At 37.4% G+C, this 12,450-nt stretch overlaps 1 protein-coding gene across 2 annotated transcripts in view; it reads left to right on the forward strand.

Annotated features, from left to right (window-relative positions):
- Positions 1–9,162, forward strand: part of LOC131165087 (uncharacterized) — a 50,947-nt gene extending 41,785 nt beyond the window's left edge. For both annotated transcript variants that reach the window (XM_058122757.1, XM_058122758.1), the window contains one exon: positions 8,686–9,162. In XM_058122757.1, coding sequence (XP_057978740.1) covers positions 8,686–8,770 — 85 coding nt within the window. In that variant the 3' untranslated portion in view covers positions 8,771–9,162. The remainder of the gene's footprint in view (positions 1–8,685) is intronic.
- The last annotated feature ends 3,288 nt before the right edge of the window (positions 9,163–12,450 follow it).

The raw sequence follows: 12,450 nt of genomic DNA on the forward strand, positions 1-12,450 counted from the left end.
CCCTTTCTCTAAAATTAGGAAAGCTAAAGTTTTTTCTAAGGTTAAGGATTTTATATTGACGACGATCTTGAAAAAAAAAATTAATACCGATAATTTGTTTTAGAAGTGAAGACCTAACAAGTTTTTGTCATTTGATGTGTCTGTCCTTTGTTTTAAGAATGGAGGGATTTGTTGTTGTAGATGGAAGCAAGTATTTGGATGGATCATTTTGACCCAATTCGGAGGCCAATTTCAAAGAATAAGGTCAAGGGCTTGTTGGGTTATAAACCTGAATGTGCCTAGTTAGTTAGTAGTTTATTGCATATGTTTTGTTTGCTTGCAGCAAAACTGTGGTTTTTTTGGAGGTAGGCTTGTAATTTATGCATCTTTAGGGTGGTTATTCTTGAATTGAATTAAGAGTTGAACATGTGTCTCCCCCAATTGTATCCTTTTCTTCCTCCTATCTTCTTCTTCCTTCTCTCTTCTCCTAAATTCTCTCTTGGTTATAATACTTTGATGTTGTCCGTTTGAATTGAGAGTTGAACATGTCTCCTCCCCCCAGCTATATCCCTTTCTTCCTCCTATCTTCTTCTTCCTTCTCTCGTCTCCTAAATTCTCTCTTGGATATAATACCTCGATGCAGTCCTGCATCATTTAGTATCAACGCTGAAATTTGATCTCCATTCTTCCATTTTAGTCCCCCATTTTCTTTCTCACTCATTCTTCTTCTTCCTCTTTCTTCAGCCCTTTATTTTCCTTTTGGAGCCATCAAAATCTTGCAGAATTTTTTATTCTTCTTCCTTCTCTTTTTTTTCTCCTCTCTGTTTCTCTTATCTCTATTTCTCTTCCCAAATTATCTCGTCTCGTCTCTCTCTCTCTCTCTCTCTACACTGTTCATTGGCAGGGAAATTTTTTTTCGAACACCATGTTCCAAGTGTCATTTTGGTACACCACCACTGCCTGTGAAAATAGAAACCTCCTATAGGAAAAAAAATTCAAACACCATTTTCCATGTGTCATTTTGCTACACCACCTTTACCATCGAAAATAGAAACCTCCAAAAAGATCCTTCCTCAAATTCCTCCTCTAGCCCCACACGCTGGAGAAAGGTTCTTGTCTTCCCCCTTTCGAAATCCCTAAGTTTCTAGGGTTATTTTTGCACACCACCACCATCATTTTATTTAGCACTTTTTTATCTACTTTTGCTCCAAAGCTCGTCACCAGAAAGTCATTGATGGCGGCACACAGGCCCCACATGTTGGTGATGCACATGAGGTAAATTCCAGACTCCTACAAATTCTAGATTCGCGATAAATTGGTTCTAACCTTGGGATTTCGGAATTTTCCATGATATTTTGGTCTACAGAATGATATTTTGATTGCAGACATTAAATTTTTCAAGAAATCACGATATTTTGATTTGAAAAGCTAAAAATTGTCATGTCAACATCATGGGGATGCCAACTTGACAGCAACCACTCTGTAGAGTGTCGCAAACATAAAAAATTACATTATGATCAGTAACAATTTGCCCTCTAAGCCTGTCGGAAACAACAACAATCCACTGGTCTTTGCAATTCTGAAGCGGAGTAATTTTATCTTTGAAGGCTCTCTATTTCTTTCTTTCCAAGCACACCAAAAGATGGCTAGAGAGATGAGGTTCAAAGCCTTTCGCTTCTCCTTGGTGGCTCTGATGCCTTTACAAGCCCAAATCTCACCTCCAACTAAATTTTCCATAACCATCTGCTGTCCAATCAAGAATAGAACCAACTGGAGTGTCAACTGGATGTGCCAGGGAAGCCAAGACACTCGACCTAATAAAAAAAAAAAAAGAATAAAACCAAATTCCACAAGTTCCTTGTCCAGGGGCAGTGGAGAAGAATGTGGTTGACTATTTCTGCATCAGCCATACCAAAAATTAAAACACCTATTTGTGACTGTACGCCCTCTTTTCTGCAGATTGTCAACAACTAAGATATTTCTATATGTGGACTCCCAAACAATAAAGGCAGCCTTTGAAGGGGCTGTTGTCCTTCAAATGTGAATCCAAGGGGAGATGTTGCAATTTGATCCTATCGATGAGAGCTTGTAGAAAGATTTAATAGTGAAAATATCATTTTTGTCCAAAGCCTCATTGGGGATGTTGTGGAAAAGGAATTTATAGAGAATTCTACAAAAGTCAGAGAGTGCATAAGTTCCCAATTTTCCACATTCCTAGTAAAAGGAATATTTCAAAAAATTTCCTGATCGGTGATTTGGAGATGATGACTGACAAGGGAATTTTTGTCACAAACCAAGTTGTAGATGGAAGGAAATATAGCTCTAAGATTACTATTCTCTTTGCTACACATTATGTCAAAAGAAAACAGTCGCCCCATTTTCCACTTGAAATGTCACAAATTGGAAAAAATCATCCATTATTTCCTGATGAATTTCCAAACACTCACTCCATTGGGTCCCTTACTATTGTGTGTTGTCCAACCATTATGCTCAAGCCCATATTTAGAAACAATAATATCCCATTGAAACTCTTTCTCCTTTATAACCTCCATAACTACTTCTTGAGGAGGGCTTTATTGAAAGTGAGGAGGGATTTCATCCCCAAACCTCTTGATCAAATGGGTTGTTTAACCAGTCCCCATCTAACAAGGCGATATTTAAACTCCTCCCCTAAGCTTCCCCTAAGAAACCATCTCTAAATTCCCTCCAATTTCCTAGTGAATGAGGCTAAGGAAAGGAGGGACATCAAATGAATTGGAAGATTTGTCAAAGTGCTCCTAATGAGAGTAAGTCTATCTCCTTTTGATAAGTAATTTCTTTTCCATCCTACCAATCTCCTTTCAGAACTTCTCAATAATAGAGTCTCAGACTCCTTTGTCTTTGAATTTGGCTCTGAGGGGGAGACTGGGGTAATTAATGGGAAAGGATCCCATCTTGTAACTCAGAAGAACTAGCAAAGAAGGTCCTCTAACCACCCCACCACCCCCCCCCCCACCCCCCCGCCTTATGTTCTTTCCAATTGGAATAAGCTCACTTTTACCTAGGTTCAGTTGCAAGCATGAGACAACCTCAAACCCTAACAAAATGTATCAAAGGTTTGAGGATATATCTGCATGGGATCATGTCTTCTAAGGGCTATTCTAGATGATGGGGATCATCTTAAAAAAAGAAAATGATAGTATCATCTGTAGAAACTCTGTAAGCCTTCCATTTCAGCCCACCTTAAGACCTTTCAAGACCCCTCCTTTAGTAGCTGTCATCATCAAGAGACTAAGCACCTCCATAACTAAAATAAATAGAAAAAGGGAAAAAGGATCTCCTTGTCTCCAGCCTCTCGAGGAGCAAAAGAAATCATAAGGGCATCCATTTATGAGCATTGAGAAGCTTGGAATTTTGATGCATTGAGGAATCCAACTACTCCAAAGCTCCCCAAAGACCATTTTCTTGAGGAGTTCAAGAAGGAAGTTCCAGTTGACATGATCAAATGCTTTCTCCATATCCAGTTTGCACAGTATTCCACCTTTTCCCTCCTTTAGATAGGCATCCACCACCTCATTAGCAATAAGGGCAACATCCATAATCTATCTTTTAATGACAAAAGCATGTTGATACTAACCAATGACTTCTAGTATTGCCTTTTTGAACCTCTTGGCTAGGACTTTGGCAATGATTTTATAAATGCTTCCCACCAAGCTAATAGGGCGATAATCCTTGATGTTAATGACCCCTACTTTCTTCCAAACAAGAGTGACAAAGGTGGTATTAATGCAACTATACGAATTTTCCTGATCTATGAAACTCCTCAAACACATTTAAAATGTTGTGCTTGAGAAGGCTCCAGCTAGCCTAAAACAAAGCCAATGAGAAACCATCCAGTCCAGGCACTTTATCCCCATTGCAACTTTTAATAGCTTGGAGGACTTTTGCTTCATCAAAGGGTATCTCAAGCCACCCCACAGTGAATGAATTAAGAGATCTAAATTGATGCCATCCACTGTTGTTCTCAAAATCTTAGGTTCAATATAAAGGTCTTAGTAAAAATCCAAATACTTTTCCTAAAATCCTCTTCCCTGGTTAAGGTGATTCCCCAATTTCAATGTTGGATAAGGTGTTACTTCTATGATGAGCATTTGTTGTCCGATGAAAGAATTTTGTATCACGGTCCCCATCCTTGAGCCATAAAGCTTTGGATTTCTACCTCCAAGATATTTCTTCAAGATTAATAACCTTGCTCAATTCCTTCTTAAGCATAGCTCTTTTGCCTCTCTGTTCATCCTCAAGACCTTGGATTATCTCCTCATCAAGTTCTTTGATGCCATTAAGGATAACAATCTTCTTGGCTTGGACATTCCTAAATGTGTTTTTGTTCCATATCTTTAGCTTTTTTTTTTTTTTTATTCCTCTCAATTTTGAGACAAGTACAAAACTAGCCTTCCTCATAACCTGAATAGAGGACCACCAAGTTTTCACTAACTCCTCAAAACCATCATGCTTTAACCACATATTCTTGAAGCAAAAGGGGGTTGGCCCCCATTTAGCTCCCTAGTGTCAAGGGTGACGAGGAAGTGATCTGTGCTGGGCCTGAGAAGTAGACTTTGAATCATGTGAGGAAAGTGAAGTTTTGACTCAACCGAAATTAGGAACCTATCAATCCTTGAAAAGGAAGGCGGCTCCCTAGAGGTGGACCAAGTGAAGCTGCCACCTATGAGAGGGAGATCAATAAGGGCATTTACGTTGTTAAAATAAAGGAATTCTCTTATGTTGTTGGTTTGAAGGCTGCCCTACTTCTTTTATACAGATATACAATCATGTTGAAATCACCTCCAATGATCCAAGGAGCGTCCCATCTACTCCTAATCTCGAAGAGCTCATTTCAAAAAAGAGACTTGGAGGGTCCTTCACCCAAGCCATAAACCCCTCTGAAAATCTACTAAAAGTTATTATTCATGTTGTTAAACAATCAAGAGACTGAGAAGGAATTGATGGAGTGGTCCAACAATTCCACAACACTAGGATTCCATGAGACAAGAATACCCCCTAAATTGCCTACCGCTTGAAGGGATATCCAATCACAAGCGACTCAGCCCCAAGTGTCATTGATCAAGAGTTGCTCCATTGTCTCTACCTTAGTTTCTTTGGAGCACACCACATCCCTCCCCCCCCCCCCAAAAAAAAATCCTTAAGAAAGACTTAATTATACTCCTCTTGGATTTGTCATTAAGGCCCCTCACATTCCAAGAAATGATTTTCCTTATCATGATTTAACACAAGGGCTTCGGCTACTGCATGCCTCTGCCATTTCTAAGCATCTTCTTGTTTTTTGATAGTTCATTGTGTATTCCAACCTATTGGTATCCAACTTTCTAGTACTGCCCAATGGTTTTTTGTTATTACTTCCCATCTCTCTTCTCTTCTCTTTCTTTGAATATCCTTAAACAATTGTAAGGCTGTCCTCAAATCCTTCAAGGGAACACCTATGACATTTCTTAACGATTTCAACTTTCAAATAATCTGAGCAGATGCCTGATTCTTGAAGTGAATGTTGTCTGAGTCCAAGATATTCAAAGTATTGAAGTTGGCTCTATCAATCAATCCTCGAAGTTGGGATTGACACACAAAGTGTCTAGCCAGTTCTAAGGGTTGTAACAAGGGCTAGTCTTTCAGCATCAATTTGAAATTTAGGGGGTTACTGCTCCAGAACAGCCTCCTCTTGAGTTGCAGCTGCCCATGAGGGGAGATCCTGAAGGGGGACAGCCTTACTGAAGTGGGCTAACTTTTTGGAAGCTTCAGAAGAACCATCATGCAGCTTAAAGGGAGAAAAAAGAGTTGGGTTTGGAATTCAAGAGAGATTGCAAGGTTGAAAAAAAATCTCTGTATATGTAGTTCCAAGGCCTAAGTTAAGGCCTACTCTCACATCCTCAAACGAGAAAAAAGCTGTAGGCCTGCTTTTGTTTTGCTTAGGAAAATAAAAAAAGATGTCTATATCACTTCTCTTCTCTACCACAACACTCTCAAAGGATTGTATGAGGTTACTTGTCTTCCCCACCACCTGTGAGTTGGTATCAAGCCACCACGCGGCAGTAGACTCAAAGCTTACCACAATGAGGGCAAGGGCACATGGGAGATGATCTGTTAAGGAATGGGTTCATATCCATTGGGGATGTTGTAGGCTTCTTTTCCACCTACTGAACGACCGAAGATGTTAAACCTTTCTTTGTGGGAGGAAAAAGCGGTGGCCTGGCTTGGTTGCTGAGGAGGAGATCCTCATTCATCCTTTGGATTTATACCCCTTCGAAAATGCAAGGGTTATCCAACCACTACTGTTGATCTCTATGAGGGTAAGATAGTTCCCAAATTTGATAGTTCCCAAATTTGTTCGAGTTTAGCTACAAAGTAAGGGTTCTATCCTTGTTCCTTGTTCTGTGAAACCAAGAAGTTGCCTGGGTTATGGCTTTTTTCAAAGCCCAGAATTCCTCCCAAGATTCAAGAAACCATTTTAATTCTTCCATCTCTTGGAAGATGGAGGTCCTTCTTCCCCTACTATATTTCGTGATTCCAAGGAAATTTGAACTTTCCCCTTCAATTACCAGGTAAAAGGACTTCCTTTCGACTACCATAGTACTATTCCCATCCCTTAGCAGCTTGTCAGGCCTTTGAGGTAGTGCAAGGTCCACGAGAGAAAAAGGCCTTCTAGCAAACAATCAGAGGCTAGCTTTGAATTAGAGGAGTATGCAGTCATCGAAATACAAAGTAAGCACCTAGAGTCTAATGTAGAGGGCAACTTTGAACAGAAGGAAGCTTGCGAGCACTAGAAGAACAAAGAGAAGCTAGCAAACTAGTCACAGAGGGCAGCTCCGACCAAGAGAAAGCATGCGAGCACTAAAAATCATAGAGAAAGGTCAAGGAAACAGCTGGAGAAGATGACCTTGTGCGTGATGAATGACAACAAAGGTATGCCTGAGGAGAAGAGAAGAAGATGAAGGTTTAACCAAGAGAGAGATGGGGAGGGGATTCGAACTAGGGCTTATTGTGAGAGGACAATAAGAGAACTGCTAAAGCGAGAGGAAAGACGAGGTCAAATGGCGTCTCCTCTTTAGGTCGAAACACGAGATGAGAACCTTCATTGTTGTTGATGAAGGGAGACAGCGAAGGGAAGCAGCAAGGGTTGTCGGCGAAGGGAGGCGTTGTCGAGAGGCATCGCTTTGGGGAGAAGATAACAGAATCACAGCAAAGAAGGCAATCCATATACCCTCTAGGAACATAACTCTTAGGAGGTGCTTGGTTTGCGACATCAAAAATGTTCCCGTAGAATGACATTCTTGAAGTGTCATTCCTAAGAATAGGATTGCTTGGTTTTTGTTGTAAGATTCCTAGGATTGTACATAAGATGCCCATTTGAATACATTTCATGAGGATGATCACTATACTAAATGATGTAAGAAGAGTAATTATATTTTCAACAAAAGAACCTGCTAAAAGATATGTGCTTAATAAAATCCATGTCCTATAAAATTTTCAACTACAGTAAATTTTAAAAAATTAATTAACTGAAATAATAGGGGTGAGGTCTCCAAAGTTTAACCATTATATTATATTATTAGTCATATACTTTTATTTTCATTAATATTTTATTATTTTGAATATTATAATATAATCATCATAATAATTTATGATGGCAAATCAAACACCTCCTTAAGGTCATTCCTAACCTAGTAAAGAACTACATGCAACAAAGAGGTTACTATTTCCGATGACTGGCAGCAGGGAAATTGATGTGGTTTAGAACATTGCTTTCAGAAGAGAATTGGGAGCTGGCTGAAGTGGAAAACCTGAGCAGATTTCATAATACAATAATTGACAGGCAAATGGAGACACAGTAAAGTGGCTGGGAGGGAGAAGCTAAAAGTTTACAGTCAACAGCACAACAGCAGCAAATCAAGCTTCAAGTCTCATTATAAATTGATTATCACGAGAAAAGTGATGAGTTCCCTTTGCAAGCATTGTGGAAAGCGGAACAAAAGTAGGTGAGAGAGTGGCTTTTTTTTTTTATTAGAATTACCATTTTTTTTTTTTTTTTTGGGGGGGGGGGGGGGTTGCACCAATTCTAACAGGTGACAACCTGAGGAAGAATGGTGTGGTGCTGGTGGATAGATCTTATTTGTGCAAAGAGAATGGAGATAGGCCAAGCCACACTCTGTATAACTGCACTTCTATGAAGGAAATTGTTCTGTTTGGCAATGGTTAGCTTTAACTGGGTGATGCTGCAGAATGGAAACTCGATGGGGCAGAAATTACAACAAATTGATAGGATACATGAGTTAGTAACCATGTAACATTATAAAACTATGAACTAAAACTGCTCTAGTTTTTGAGAGAAGTAGGATTGGAGCGTAGTCTCTGTCCTTGCAATCACAAGGTTGGGCTCGGTTTTCTGTAGATGAGAGATATACGCTGACCAGAGATTCGCAGACCATTCTAAAGGTCGAGCACACCATCTCTTTGATGCTACACAATTGATTTCTATTTCTATGTCACTGATGGAAAGAAATTTACCAGCTTGATACTTCAAAATTCCTGCATGGAAATGATATGGACACCCTTATTTTTATTTTTATTTTTTAAATACTGAATTCTTGTATTCCTATGATTTCATGTACAAGATATAATGTACACATTGACCTGGACTGTTCTATATAATGCCTACAGATTAAGGGGAGAGCGTTTACGACGTATTGCGAGGTACAAAAATAGGCTTGCCGCTCTCCTTCCCCCTCAGTTGGAACAGAAATGAGTTGCTGAAACCGACCATCAGTCAGCATCCATGAGAGTAGATATTCGGGCTCAATATTGTTCTCAGTGATGAATATGCTGCCAAAGCAGCAAACTCAGTGGCAACTGGGATACATATTTAAGATGAGGGGAAAACTAAAGTGACACTCTGATTTGGCTGCAGGAAGCTACCCTGATGTGTTGGGTTGGAATAAATGTAAGATATGATGGTTAATGGTTTATTTTCATGTGCAGATTTGGTTCTGCTTGCTTGCTTTGATTCTATCTGCTTGAAGCTGTATGCCTTTGTATGTTTTGTATTACTGTAAAGGCTTTGAAAAATAAGGATATTTTGTCCATTACCATTTGGAGGAGTTCTTTGCTAGTAAAACAAGGTTTGCCCTTTGGTCTCTCTCTCGTAATGCTTCACGAGATTCTCTTGATGCATGTGGGTTCTTCATGTATTTTGATCCGCTTTACTAAATCCTTCACAGGGTGGGTTTTAATGGATTGCTTTAAAATGGACATAGTTAGAGGATTCAAAAGCTTAGGAAGATTCTTTTGTCTTGTTCGGAAAATTATATGTTGCAACAATGTTCGTGGCACCTGAGTCATATGTGAACTTTGAGTGGAAAGATATTCTCTAGTTAGGGGTACAGCTGAACATTTGATTGCTACAGTTAATTTGGATAGTTAACTGAATTAATTGAAATTCAATTGAGCGAATGAGTTGGCAATCGGCAAACATTGAAGTAATGAAATCCACTGACATGGGTTGACAAGCGGTAAACATTAAAGTAATATAATTCACTTACACCATTTTAAACAACTTATATATAGGGAGGGGGCAAGTAGGTTAAACACGATTAACAAATACTAGTGAGATTTTTTAGATTGATAAACACTTACCCTCTTCTTAAGAAAAAAGAACAACTTGTGTTTCTCGTACACGTTTTGGACATTCAACATCAAAATAAAGAATTATTTCACATATTCGCTTGTTGAACTATTGTATTTAAGGTCTTTCAATTTACTTCGAGCATTGGATTCAACATTCTCAGGAAAGAATTAGGCCTTGATCGTACTCTTCAAATCTGCCCAACAACTACACAACATCCATTCTATATTTAATCGTATTTGGTATGCCACTATAACTTAGCATCTCCAACCAAATACATTATTGTCATGGTTACTTTCACTTGTTCAAAGTCGGTCCTTATCACACAAATGTATTGTTCTATATCAAATAAGAAGTTTTCTAACTCTTTAGCATCATAGGCATCCCCAACATTTTGGGCTCTTAACATCTTGGTTTCTCTATGCTCCATAGTGTCGGAGTTTTTTGCAACAAGAACCATCAAGTTTATTTTTGCCACCAACTCTGCCATCTGAACTTATAAAGTTTCTACTGTAGTGTGGAGGCTGTCTAACATCATCATCGAACTTTGTTGATGTTTTTGTGATCCCTCCAACGCATCAACATATTCAACAAGTTTTACCACCCCATCACCACATTGTTGGTGTTAGAAGGTTGCACTTCTAGCACTTCAATTCTCTTGGTATTGGTAGGCATGATCTTTTAGAATGCTTAAAACAATCCCACCATGAAGGCAACTAAAAACACGGAAGTAACCAATTTCTAATACTAACTATCACGGACCTTGTGAAGGATCGTGCAGCACTAAGTAAAGCACTATGGCTTAACTAGTTAACCAAAGATTCTCATGGTTTACCACAAAAATACGTTCACAATAGTTGAATGAAAAGTAAGCAGAATAAAAAGTAATTCATAACAGCAAATGGCAAGCAAGCGGTAAACATGGGTTGAATTGAATTACCATATTAATCAAAGTTGTGACCAACTGAATTGTGCGTCCTTTAATTCGATTAATTGATAATGGCCAAGATTTTTAGCCTTATTATGCTATGTATAATATATGCATCAAGAATAAAGTTAAAATGGGGGCTCAGAGAAGAAAAGTCAAAATTTTAGTAAATTAAATTATTAACATATATAATATATATTAGTAATATAAAATAATAAATAAATCATTAATATATATAATCGGTTAATTTGTTTAATTAAATGTAAAGTTGGTGAATCGAATTGATAATTAAAACTAATTTTTTATGAAAATAAAATCAAATTGAATCAATCAAATTTAATCGATATGGTTGGTTAATTCAATTTTGGCCAAGTTGTTATACTCAGCCCTAATTGGGGGTAATTGTTGCTCTAGTCAGAAGAATATTTACAATCTACTTATGTTGTATGCTTTTGTAATTGCAAAGGAGGTTGGTTATATGCTCTATTTTTGATTTCTATACTTAAACGCAGTGCATTTGTTTGTAAACATATTTTCCTTGTATTGTTTAATTATAATAATATATATGAAAGAAATGAAAATTTTCATGTCATTTTTTTCTTTTTCAACATACTCTATTCTTAAATGCTACACAAGTCTCTAATCCCATAATAATTCAAAAGAAAATGCAATTGCTGACTTGAAAAAAGTATAGTAAAGCAAACTTCCTTGAATTTTCATTGTTGTCTACATGATGTGTTGAAAACAAAAGGTTGTCCACAAAAACACTTAACTATAACCAACATAATGATGCATTCTTTTTGTTTATTTTCTACAACTCCTCTCATATTTTAGTCATTACATATAGAGTTCACAAACATAAAAGCAAAACATAGTTGACAAACAAAAAAATTAGTTCTTTATTCCTTGCTTACCTCGATGGCCTTTTCTCATATATCTCGACAGCACTACCCTTATGCTTCTTTGTGTTAAATAGTTCCTTAAGAGTCCCTAGGATGGACCCTTATGCTCTTCTCTTTTTATGTTGTTGTCTTTCACCTCTTATTTTTCTCTTTATTGCATAAATTGTTCCTTGAGTTGTAATTGTTTGTTTAATTTTCTCTAGATTCACATTTCATTTACATTAGACAGAAAGCATGTGAAATTTTGAAGAGGATAACTTCTCAATTTAACAAACACTTACATTGGGCATCCTTCATAGCAGTCATAATTATTGTACCCCTCTATATTTTATGGTTGTCTCCTTATCTTCACTTCATAATTTGACATTTTCTTGGCTTTCTCTGCCTCCTTTCTTTTAATTTGCTTTTTTTCTTCTTTTTTTGAAAGGTAGGTTAAATTTGGCTCTTTTTTTGTGAGGTAGGTTAAGTTGAGGACAATTCAATGTTATTGTTCACCACAACTTTGACCCATTGATTGAATTGATGATATTTTTGTAAATCCTCATAAATGTATCAACTTTGTAGCACCACTAACAATGATTAAATTATAAGATTGTTATATTTATGAGTATAAGTGAGTCAAACCTACTTGTGAGCTACTCGATGAAATAATGAAGATTTAGGTAAAATTTGTTGTACTTTTCCCATCATGTTTGTTCATTATAAATGCTATGTTAATTTTAATTATGAGTTCCGCATTTAAAGAAAACATATACAATTAGAAATTTTCTTATGGACGTCATAACCCATTTTATTAAACACATTTTTAATTGAATGTCAAATTTTTTTGAACATAAACACAAAAGCCAATGATGACCTTTGATCATCATATTTTGTATTGGGTCTTCAGCAAATGAAATTGAGTTAGTGTGGACCTTATATGTACAAGCAACCCATGATGGGTAAAGTTTGCTTAGAACTATTGTTAAACACAA

The sequence above is a fragment of the Malania oleifera genome, chromosome 9, assembly GCF_029873635.1.
Source record: "Malania oleifera isolate guangnan ecotype guangnan chromosome 9, ASM2987363v1, whole genome shotgun sequence".
In the NCBI taxonomy this organism is placed as follows: domain Eukaryota; kingdom Viridiplantae; phylum Streptophyta; class Magnoliopsida; order Santalales; family Ximeniaceae; genus Malania; species Malania oleifera.